This window comes from Platichthys flesus, chromosome 9, assembly GCF_949316205.1.
Source record: "Platichthys flesus chromosome 9, fPlaFle2.1, whole genome shotgun sequence".
NCBI classification, from domain to species: domain Eukaryota; kingdom Metazoa; phylum Chordata; class Actinopteri; order Pleuronectiformes; family Pleuronectidae; genus Platichthys; species Platichthys flesus.
Genome location: NC_084953.1, coordinates 800,487 through 811,746, shown reverse-complemented (window position 1 = coordinate 811,746; position 11,260 = coordinate 800,487). Strand labels below are relative to the sequence as shown.

The following is an 11,260-nucleotide window of genomic DNA, read 5'->3' as shown; positions in this document are numbered from 1 at the left end:
CCAAAAACACACAGAAAGACCCACTCATCGAAATGTCATACCTAAACATAACTCCACACAGTGTAGTGCGATCATTGTGCGCTTAATGTTTTACATTCGTACATTAAAATGTGGATTCAAATGTTGGACATTACTTTGAAATAAGTCTGAAATAAAAAAGTTTCACACTTGGCTAAAATGGAAAAGTGAATTTATTTGTAATTTGTTAAATAAAATATCCAGAAACTATTTTTTGGAGTTTAGAGATGTTTGAAAACAGCTTCAGGGAAATAGCTCAGTGTGTGTGTGTGTGTGTGTGTGTGTGTGTGTGTGTGAGTGTGTGTGTGAGCGTGTGTGTGTGTGTGTGTGTGTGTGTGTGTGTGTGTGTGTGTGTGTGTGTGAGTGTGTGTGTGAGCGTGTGTGTGTGAGCGTGTGTGTGTGTGTGTGTGTGTGTGTGTGTGTGTGTGTGTGTGTGTGTGTGTGTGTGTGAGTGTGTAGAAGAAGTGGAGGTAGGAGTCGATTACTGGAAGAAGAAAAACAAAGAACAAGCAGCGAAGAGTTACTCTCTCTCTCCCTCTCTCTCTCTCCCTCTCTTTCTCTCTCTCTCTCTCTCTCTCTCTCTCTCTCTCTAATCAGGCATTAGTTTAAACATCATTGTTAAATAAGGACGATACAAACACTTCCTCTCGGCTGCAGCACATCAGGCACCTGCCACTTACACTAAATGGATAATTGAGAAAAAAATAAACTAAGGGGTCCTCTGCTGCAGTCCAACGGGGGGGGGGGGGTTCAGTTATGCAGTGTGTGTCTGTGTGTGTGTGTATGTGTGTGTGTGTGTGTGAGACTAGAGGGGTGAGCGCACGCACAGTCACCAGCGGGGGGAAAATTGAAGGCAGATTTTCCACGGCAGGCGTCGGCTCCAAATTGCTCGTTTTGGACAGAGAATTTGCTTCTGGCACGAGATGTGACAATGATATTCATTTCAGAGCTCGCCCCCATTTATACCAGGCTGAACAAACACACACACACACAAAGACACACACACTCACACACAAGCCGAACCAAAACTATTAGTGAAAACTCAAACTGCCTTCAAAGGAGAAAAAGAAACATTCCTCATAGACTCGAGTTCAGGCCCTGATCAAAAGACATAAACTGTATCCCTCTCTCATAGTGACTCACACACACACACACACACACACACGGTGTGTCGAGGGATACATGCGCTCAACCAATCCGGGGTCATCATCAAATAACTAATTAAACCAAACTGATCAGAAACACTTGAACAATCATCAGGGAGATCAGAATGACCTGAAACAACTGAAACTAACGTTTACTTAGAATTCTTTGTTTAATCTATGTCCCATGTGTTAACATGGAGAGGGGGGGGGAGGGGGAAATATGATATATGCTGCACCCAGCCACCAGGAGGCGATCAAGAGCAATCAGCTTCACTCTTAGGAGCTGTCATGTCGTCTGTGGTCTAATCAGAAATTTACTGATTTAGTCATAGTTAAAGCTTTGGTTGTTTCTCCTGAAATTAACAAATTAAAAGATATTTAAATCTTTGTTATGATTTCTTTCTTATTAAGTTTATGTTTGTCTGCATGAATCTGTTCTCAGATCAGCAGGAGGAAATCGACCCAGCTCCATGACGACTGGGAGACACCAGAGGAAACTGTGGTGATGATGGAAAGCTCCAGAACCGTCACTGCACAGACCAATGTGAGACTCATGTTCATTTAAGTCTTTCTCTAAGGTATTGTTTAATATTTCTTCATTCCACAGCATCACGTGTCGAGCGTCTGGTGTGAAGATCGATAGAGAAACAGGTTTTATTCTTTCAGGTTAGTTAGAATAAAAGGTTTTAGAGCAGATAATTCATTTTTCTCATGGTTTTATTGAATCATGGTTTGATTCTCTGAGTCACTTGTTCTGGACACCTTGCTGTGTGGTGGCCTGTGAGGACAGACAGTGTCCAGCAGAGGGAGGGAGAGTCACACTCGTCCTCTGAGGGACCGACCTGATGAGTACAGTGACAGTTGGAGCAGAGGTCAGGTTCTCTCCAGCTTCGAGGAGACACTGGACAGATCAATCCAGAGCGGTTTGAAGGCAGAAGGAGTTCCAGAGCCGGAGCGCACCGTGAGGCCGCTGGACGAGGACTCATGATGAATTCCCTGAGGTCACACATGTCTGCCCCGTCCAGACTCCTCCATGTTTCCCAGGTCGTGACCGTGTCCTGCTGCGAGAGGCCGGACTTCCTGTAAGACATCGACTGCCCCGACACTCAGAATAGTCCCTGCACCACGAGGGAGTACGAGCCCGGCCATGATTATAGAGCGATGATGTCTGGGAGCTCACGTCACGTCACTCACCATAATTGTTGTTTTGGTTGTTGCCCTGCTGGACCTCGGCCGCGCCGGGAGAATTAAAAAAGCTAATTCATCCAGGACCAGGGCGCTGGCGGCAGCAGCCATTTTAAGTTGAGCCAGAAGCGTTTATCACAGTGGCATCGAGTTACCTCCAGGACGAGAGGGAACTATCTTTGTCTCTGTGGGAAAACACAGAAGTGACTTTAGGTCCTGACATCCTGTACTTTGGAGTCTCTGTCATTTAGACCAATGAGCTCAAACCAAACTGAAATAGACGTTTTCATGTGAATCGCCAAGAAGAAGTCGTAAACTTTTATAAATTCTAGATAAAGTCATTAAAATCATTTCTGTAAACTTGTGTGTAACTCAAGTTTCTTTATGACGAGACATGTACAGGAGACAGGAAGTGACAGAGGACACCAGACGAGACCGGATGAACAAATGAGCAACTGAAGGTGAATCTCAACGTCTCTGTGACGCTGGAGGACGTTCAGAGGACGTCAGGCTCAGTGGGAATCGTCCTCACTGGGAATCGTCCATCAGTTGAGACCAGAGAGAAGCACTGACACAGAGACCTCGACCGTCAGGAGACGCCTGTCCCCTGCACCCATTGGATGGTCCTAGCTGTCAATCACCCCCCCCCCCCCAACATCCTGTGCTTTATGGTCTGTTTGACTCTTAATGATCATAATTCACTAAATGAACATCAGCTGTTTGAAGAAGACATGAAACCAGAGACATGTTCACTGACGTTATGAAGTGAGAAGTCACTTTCTATAGAAACTACCAGAGGAGTCGTCATTGCTGTATGGAGTCTGTGCATCGGAGCAGTTCAAGTGTTTCTACTCTCACTCGACAGTTTCTACTTTAACACCAGACGTGTTTCCACCAAGCTGCTGACAGGAAGCCGCCTCCCTCTCTCTGTGACATGAAGATATTCACATGTGTTGATATCCACCTTTTTAATGAGGTTTCTTCTTCTCTACAGATTCCTGAGTTTTGTCTTCTGGGCAGAGATGATCATAGAAACCTCAACTGAGACACAAACCTGAATAACATCAGCATCTTCTTCCAACGTCTGAATCCTGAGAATCCAAGCTGAAGATGCTGATCCATGTCGACACTTGGATTTATGGATTAACTCTTTCAGCCAGATCCTGACTTCAGAAGGTTGGATTGAGACGCTGTGAGAAGATCTGACGAGTCTTTGTCTGGAGCTGCGTCTCTGCCTCGCCACATAAAGAAAACGCTATTCCTGCTTTTTCTTGGCTCGGACAACTGGCACCAGACAGAATCACTGCTGCACCGACCTCCAACACCGATTTAACACTGAGAGATTCACAGCTGCTGGGAGGAGGCGACTCCGCTGCTGATAGAACAGAGTCAAAAGAAGTTTACATTGTGAATTAAGTGTGATCTCTCAGAAACAGTCAGGAAAACAAAGCGTCTTCTTCATGTGAAAGCAGCCGGAGAAGAAGAAACGCTGAGTCATGCTCATCAGCGTTAACCTTGAGACGGCAGAGTGGAGTTAATTATGTTTCCTTTACAACGCAGAGAGAGAGAGAGAGAGAGAGAGAGAGAGAGTCGTGCATCTGTGTTTGGGGAAAGTGTGTAATAATAGTGACTTAATCACACAAACAGTGCAACCTCTCCGTCAACTCCGCTGTGCGTGGAAACTCCAGAATCTCGGGACATTCTTCTGGTCGCTCACCCAAACCACACACTGCTAGCAGCTGTGCAGTATTTCACTCTTCTCTTCTCTTCTCTTCTCTTCTCTTCTTTCTGCCGAGCGCTTTTTCCAAAACCACTCATTAATAAAGTATTTGTGATCATGTGGCACTGACAGCGGGACAAAGATCACTGCAGGCGGAGAGGGAGGGCCGAGCAAGCAAAGGAGGGCGAGGGGGGGGGGGGGGGGGGGAGCAAGAGTCACGAGAGGAGAAGAAACAAAACAAAGAGAAAAGAGGGGATGAAAGAGGAAGAAAAAGGGTTTGGATGTTTTAGAGGAGAAGAGTGAAGAAACGCTCTCTTTCCCGCTCGGCTCTCAGACTCCCCGCCCCTCCCTCGCTCTCACTGTCTCCGCTGTAATGAGCTCCAGATGTGCTGCTGAGGGTGGGGGTGGGTGGGTGAGGGGGAGGGGGAGGAGAGGGAGTGGTGTGTGTGTGTGGGGGGGGGGGGGTTGCCTTGTATGTCATGTGCTCAGGCGAGGAGAGACGCTGTCCGAGGGGACGCTGTCAGGCCTGATGGAGTGGCTGGCCGAGGCCTGGGGGCGAGGGGGGGGCGGGGGGGGTCAAAAAGATCTCCACATCTGGAATCACTTCAGGTCAGCCCAGGGCCCGGCCATGAAAGGTGAGAGGGGCGCCTGGCAGGGGAGAGGGGGGACAGGAGTCTGACACTGGACATACCACAGAGCGAAAACCAGCACAGCACAGGAACCAGTGGAGAGAGGACCAGTCACACCAGCTTCAGCACGAGAAGCTTCACACACTGTTCAACATGAAGAGATTCAAACCCAGAACCATCCGGAGCCGACGGAGGGAGCCGACCTCCTCACGTCATGAGCGGAGCTTTCCTTCTAACAGAAATATAGATTTTTACAAAGACTCAGAAACTTCTTTTTAAAGCCGTTTCCACAGATTCTGAGAAAAACTGATATTTACTCTCGTCGCACGTTGAGTCTGAAATCTGAATCTGAATCTGAATATGAATCGAGAAGGAAGTCGAGAAGGAAAAATGACAAAAAGGCTCAGAAAGCTGAAACAGCCCTGAGGTCAAATAAAAGGAATGAGGAGGAAGTGAAGCTGTGAACACGCAGCAGATCGTGGAGATTAAAGTTTCCTCAAATCATCTGAATTTAGAAAATGTCAGCAGAAGAAGAAGATTCAGTTTTAAGGTTTAGGTCATTTTGAAACCAACAGATTCGCGTCCTCCTCTCGTGTGTCCCCTGTGAGGACGCTCCTCTGCAGCAGGGACATCACTGACGAGACAACGCGACCACGCCGGCTGCGGTTTCATGCGAGAACCTTTTAGGGCCGTGGAGCTCCGAGCGGGGACGACTGTGGACATGTGTTTGTTGACGGTGAGGTTACGAGGGGCCAAGGAGAAGAAACACCTTGTCTGACAGCCGCCGGCCCAACGAGGCCCCGGGGCCCTCCGTATTAAGGAGAGGATTTCCCTGCTCATAAATATCCGGTTTTTAAGATGGAAATCTCAGGTTGTGGTAATCAGGAAAAAAGAAAACACACAAAGCGGGAACAGCTTGAGGTTTTTCCTGAAGCGGAATCTGTTCTCGAGTTGTAAATCTCCGGTTTATGGGCCGTGCACGAGGTCCGGGATCATTTTGCTTTCCAAATGGCCTGAACCATAAACATACTTATTTCTCTTAGTTCCTGAAGCCGAGTTTCGGCCTCGTCGTATATTTGTCTTATGATTCGTCACAAGTCTTCCAGGCGTAAAGTTCCAGGCAGAGTTTGTTCGAGGACACAAACTGGGGAAGTAAAAACTCTTTAAACTGAGCGGCTGCACTGCTTGAAATGCATTTTATTCATATACAAGTTTTTATTCTGTTACAGATAAAGGATTATCATAAGAAATGAGGAGAATCTTCTGGTTTGGGTTCAGAAATACATTAGCTTCTCCTTTATATTGGACTATTATATGAAAATGTTTGACTGTCAGTGGTATAACATGGAAAGAAATGTGAAAAAACAACTATTTAAAAAAAGTTTGCATAAATGTCAGAGAGAGTTCTTGTCGCTTTGTTGTTGATTTAAAAAAGAAAAGGATAAAAGAGAGTTGTTGATCCCGGTTTGAGTCTTTATCTCCACCGCAGACGGACAAAGACAAATCCACGTGTCCGTCCATGAGTCTCAGGCGATGCAATGACCTCTGGGTAGAAAAGGGAAAGATCTTTGGGAAACTCGCCTCCGTCTCAGTCACAATCACAAAAGTAAAACTACGCAGATATTCAGCTACAACTTCCAAACAAGACGCCTTTAGACAAAGAGTTCAGTGGCGCCCGGGACCAGAGACAAGGGGACGAGGGGACAGACTCCCGACACCGCGTGGTGTCCTTCAGGTACAAGTGGAGTAGAACGCCAGGTGGCTCCATCAGAGAGGAGGGGAGGCTCCGCCCTCCAGGTCACGTGAGATGACGCTCATCCCGGAGACGGCGTCCGGCCGTGGGAGTCCCGCGCCCCCTCGCCTCCCCCTCCTCCTCTCAGTTGACCGTGGGCACCTGGTTCAAGCTGTATTCCTTGGCTTTGAGCCGCAGGTTGGCGATGCTGTTGGCCATGTTCATTCCCTGGGACGTGTTGGTGTTGGAGCAGGTGGGCGGGTAGGTGGCCATGGTGCTGAGAGACGAGAGGAAAAGAGGCGAGAAGGTTACGTCACCTGAAGCTGAGGCTGAGGAAAGAAGAGAAGGAGCCTTGAGATTCAAACGAGCACAAAACACACAGAGACACAGCAACAGGGATTTGAACTCATCAGAACATGAAGGGTTAAAGATTCAGGTTGGTTTTAACTTCAGTTTGTGATTCTGTTCTTTATTCACCTTCCTGGAGAAAACTTTCCTTTTCTTTGAATCTTCTTTAGAATTAAATTAATTAATAAAGTAAATTCAATAAATATAATCTTCATGCTTTGTGTCTTTAGTTCTAATTGTTTAATCTCTTTTTACTCAATTAAGTTATTTCTGTGTAAATTAATAATTTACTGCATCAATCGTACATTTGTGCAGATATTTGGTAGATGAGGGAGATGAATATTTTCTCCTCTCACTTTTATTCACTCATTGATGCGTTTCTGTTATTTCCACATGACTTTGTCAAGTTAACATTTTTTATTTTTTGATGTTGTCATTGAAAGAAGAATTTAGAAAAACTTTCCATTTCATCATCATTGTGTGAAGATTCATCAAATGGTTTTAAAAGGTCAGATTCTACATCTCAAACATCTTTCAAGCTTCTGCTGGTTAACGGCAGAAACCAGAAGAGACACTTTGTGAGTCCAGCTCTAACTGGACGTGTGTGTCTGTTCTCCAGTGTGAAAAGTCCACAGATGAAAAAACACTGTTAAAGTCAATAAAAGACAAACACAATAAAAACAATAAAATAAATCGATTTAAGTAAAAAATGAACAAATGAAGTCAGAATAAATCTGATCTGAAAACATGAGTAGATCAGAGGACAGGAGGAGCAGACGTAGTGAAGTGGAAGCGTACTTGTTCTCTGAGGGCAGCATCTTCTGTGGTACTCGTACTGGCCCCCCCTCCGGCATCGGATACCAGCTTTAGGATAATACACACAAGTGTTAGAGGCACATAGCAGGAGTCACACAACAGAGCCCCCCCCCCCCCTGCGTCCCGCACTGAGCGTCGAGGGTTTCACATCTTCTACCGAGTCTCATGACGGAGGTTTACTGTAAATCACGATGTAACCAGAGTCAGAGGACGTGTCCCCGGCAGAGCTCCGTCCCCGGCAGAGCTCCGTCCCCGGGCCGCGGTCATGATCTGGTGCAGTGTAGCAGCGAGGGGTCACGGGGTCGACGCCAGATTTAATACGGTTTGTTTTCACATTATCACCTCGTCAGAGAGGTCACGGGATCTGTCCACGCTCAGAGGACAGCGCCGCGAGGGACGCAGAGGACAGGCTGTTTTGATTCAACTCAATTAGTGTGAGTGAGGACGGAGAGTTTTCTGAAGTGAAGCAGAGGGACAGAGGGACGAGTCCGGCCCGGAGACACAGGAGGAAGAGGACAGGAGACACTTGGGATCTGATCGGGGACGTCAGTGTTTACAGCTGCTTCGGGACATTAAGCCTCAGATAAGAAGCAGTTGAACAGAGACAGATGCTTTATGGACGTGAGCTTCATCACATTTTAAAATGTATAATAATGTTTCTTTGACTCAGAATAGAATTCATTAAAGATTCTACAAAATAAAACACTGTGATGCTAAAATCATATTTTATTAACAAGCTGTGACTGAGCTTCACTGTGTTCCATCGTCCACGAGGACTTCATTCAAAAATCAAACGTGACAAATCTGAATCAAATTCACATTATGATCAAAGTTAAACGTTAAATACTTTGTTAAATATAAAACACAGAAGACTGAAGGAGTCATTTAGAGTTCATTTCATTAAAGTTTGAGTTTAATCCTAATAGTAAAAAAAATCATGTAATAAAAAACTGACTAATTGGAATCACTTGTTTTTCTGATATTAGAATTAATTTCAGAAATTTAATCTGACATTTTGATAATAAAGGCATAAAATAAAGACAATAGAGTTATTTAGTCTCCGTGTTTTGTTCCATGGTGAATATGAGAAACTTCAGTTTAAGTTTCATAAATAATAAAATCCTTGATGTTTTGTCTCATTAGCTCCACATGGTCGTCACATTTATTTCTTCAAAACAGCCAAAATACTCTTATTGTATCTTTACTTAACACATTTTTGGGGATTTTTTAAATTCTTAATATATATAAAAAATACTTGTTTTATTAAATATTTGAGTGGAATGAGATTATTCACAGCTACGAGTCTCAGGTCAGTTTGTCTTCAAGCAGCAAAGTGACGAGTAAAGAAGGAAACATGAGAACAAAGGTTCTGATGAAGAACCACACGTTCAGCTCCTGAACTGAACAGAACAGATTGAACAGATCGTCTGCGTTTATCTTATTATCAACAAATCTCCTCAAAAGACTGGAGCTGGTCACGTGTGGTCACTTCCTGTCTGTGTGGTCACTTCCTGTCTGTTTTACTGGTGTTTCTCCAACCAGTCGTTCCCTGTGAGTTTTTCAGATTTGTTGATAATAAAGAAAACTTCCAGCCTCTTCCTCTCGTGCACTCACACGTGCACTCACACGTGCACTCACACGTGTGAGTGCACGTGTTCGCGGTGTGTTCACGTGTGCGAGTGCAGGTGGAGGAGACGCCGCGGCACAGATGGTCCAACGACCTGCGGCTCATGACCGAGGGTCAGTTCGAGTCCAGGTGGATCAGAGGAGATGAAGACGAGCGAGCCAAGAATGAAGAACATGAGCAGGTAGAAGAAGAGGAAATGAAACAATAAGAGAGAGTGTGTGTGTGTGTGTGTGTGTGTGTGTGTGTGTGTGTGGTTGTGTGTTCACATACAGTTATTATGGTATCAGCTTGTGTTTATTGAACCGAAGACAAAAATAATCAGTTTCTTTCTTCTGCTTCTAGTATTTTCTGATCTTTCTGTAATTACTTTCCTTTCCTCAGTTTTCTTCTACCCTTGTTTCTTTACTCCTTTTCTATCCATCATCTTTCTATCTCTCTATCTCTCCATCCATCTATCTTCATGGTGCAGTTCAGAGTGCTAATGGGGAGTGCAGGTCAGGGAGCTGGGGGATGTGAGTGTGGACTCTACCTGTAGGGGGCGGCGCTGCCCCAGGACAGGTAGTCGTTGGGGCGCGGCGCAGGGCGCGGTACGATCGGCTGCTCCACGGCCGTCACGTCTCCGGAGTAGGACTTGAGCAGCGAGGCGTTCTTGCTGGCCAGCATGGCGCGCTCATTCCTGCGGAACTTAGCTCTCCTGTTCTGGAACCAGACCTGGAACCAGAGAGAAGGAACAACGTGAACATTCAGACACTACGATCATCACATGATCATCACATGATCATCACATGATCATCACAGCATCATCACACACAGCAGACATGTTTGGGACAAAGGGGCGGAGTCATGTGTCATATTCTTATTTGACAGACACGATGATTAAAGTCTGATCCTGTTGTTTCCTCTTTGTCTCGATTGTGTCTGTCGTTGGTGATGATGTCACAGAGAGAAGATGAAGCATCACATGACCTGATGAGAGCCAATGAGCTCTGCTCTTCAAGTTCACTGACACCAGCTCGTAAAAATCATTTAAAACAGAATCTAACAGAGCAGAAGGTTTTCAGTTTGTTTCCAGATGACTTTCTTTAAAACATCTCTCCTCCCTCTCTCCTTCCTCTGGGGGGGGGGGGGGCTGATGTTGTTCCTCAGTGTGGTGAAATCAAATCCATTATTAGAAGCTGCGAGCGCTCGGGGGGGGGGCTCGCTGTCCGCTGACGCTCGCCCTCAGGAATGGACCCGAAGTCTCTTCTATCAAAGGGTTCCTGCATCGCTCTCTGCTTCACATTAATCACAGATGTGCTGCTTCCCTCCATCATCACTGTTTCCTCTCCCCCCCCCGCTCACGCTGCCCACAGAACAAATACTTTCACTGCGCTGATTAAAGAGACGCCAGAGGAACGGAGGACGTTACAGATCCACATCCACCTGCAGGACACGTCCCAGTTCTCTGTGGGACACCAGCGACCTCAGGTAGAACTTCCTGGTTCCACAGTTTATCTCAGAGTTTCTTCTATGTTTACAGTTTAAAGGTCACTAACACAACATGCACGGCCACTAGGTGGCGCACTGGTTTTGAGAAGCCCAGAATGTGAGTAAAGATGGACGACGCGTCTCCACTTCCTCCACAGACGAAGCCCAAAGTATCACAGACACCAACAGACGCTGCCATCTTGTGCATTCGGAGCCAGAGTCTGTGCAGCAGTGATTGGGAGGGGGGGGGGGGGACAGGCTCTAAACCAATCAGGAGTCAGTCTCAGCTGTCAATCATGATGTCGCCGGCAGAACTGGAATCATGAGTCATCATCATGTGATCGTCTGAGACACGAAACTCACTGAATGAGTGTGTGTGTGTTTGTGTGTGTGTGTGTGTATGTGTGTGTGTGTGTGTGTGTGTGTGTGTGTGTATGTATGCATGTGTGTGTGTGTGTGTGTGTGTGTGTGTGTGTGTGTGTGTGTGTGTGTGTATGTATGCATGTGTGTGTGTGTGTATGTGTGTGTGTGTGTGTGTGTGTGTGTGTGTGTGTGTGTGTGTGTGTATGTATG

The 11,260-nt window shown here is 46.0% G+C and overlaps 1 protein-coding gene across 3 annotated transcripts in view; it reads right to left on the bottom strand.

Moving 5' to 3' along the window:
• Nucleotides 1-5,883: 5,883 nt before the first annotated feature.
• Nucleotides 5,884-11,260, bottom strand: part of prrx1b (paired related homeobox 1b) — a 12,076-nt gene continuing 6,699 nt past the window's right edge. The window contains exons 3-5 of one of the 3 annotated variants that reach the window (XM_062394817.1): nucleotides 9,750-9,931; nucleotides 7,576-7,641; nucleotides 5,884-6,706 (exon numbers count right to left, since the gene is read on the bottom strand). In XM_062394817.1, the coding sequence (XP_062250801.1) occupies nucleotides 6,574-6,706; nucleotides 7,576-7,641; nucleotides 9,750-9,931 (381 nt within the window). In that variant the 3' untranslated portion in view covers nucleotides 5,884-6,573. Of the gene's footprint in view, nucleotides 6,759-7,575; nucleotides 7,642-9,749; nucleotides 9,932-11,260 lie in introns of all 3 variants that reach the window. The other 2 variants (XM_062394819.1, XM_062394818.1) reach the window with 2 other exon arrangements.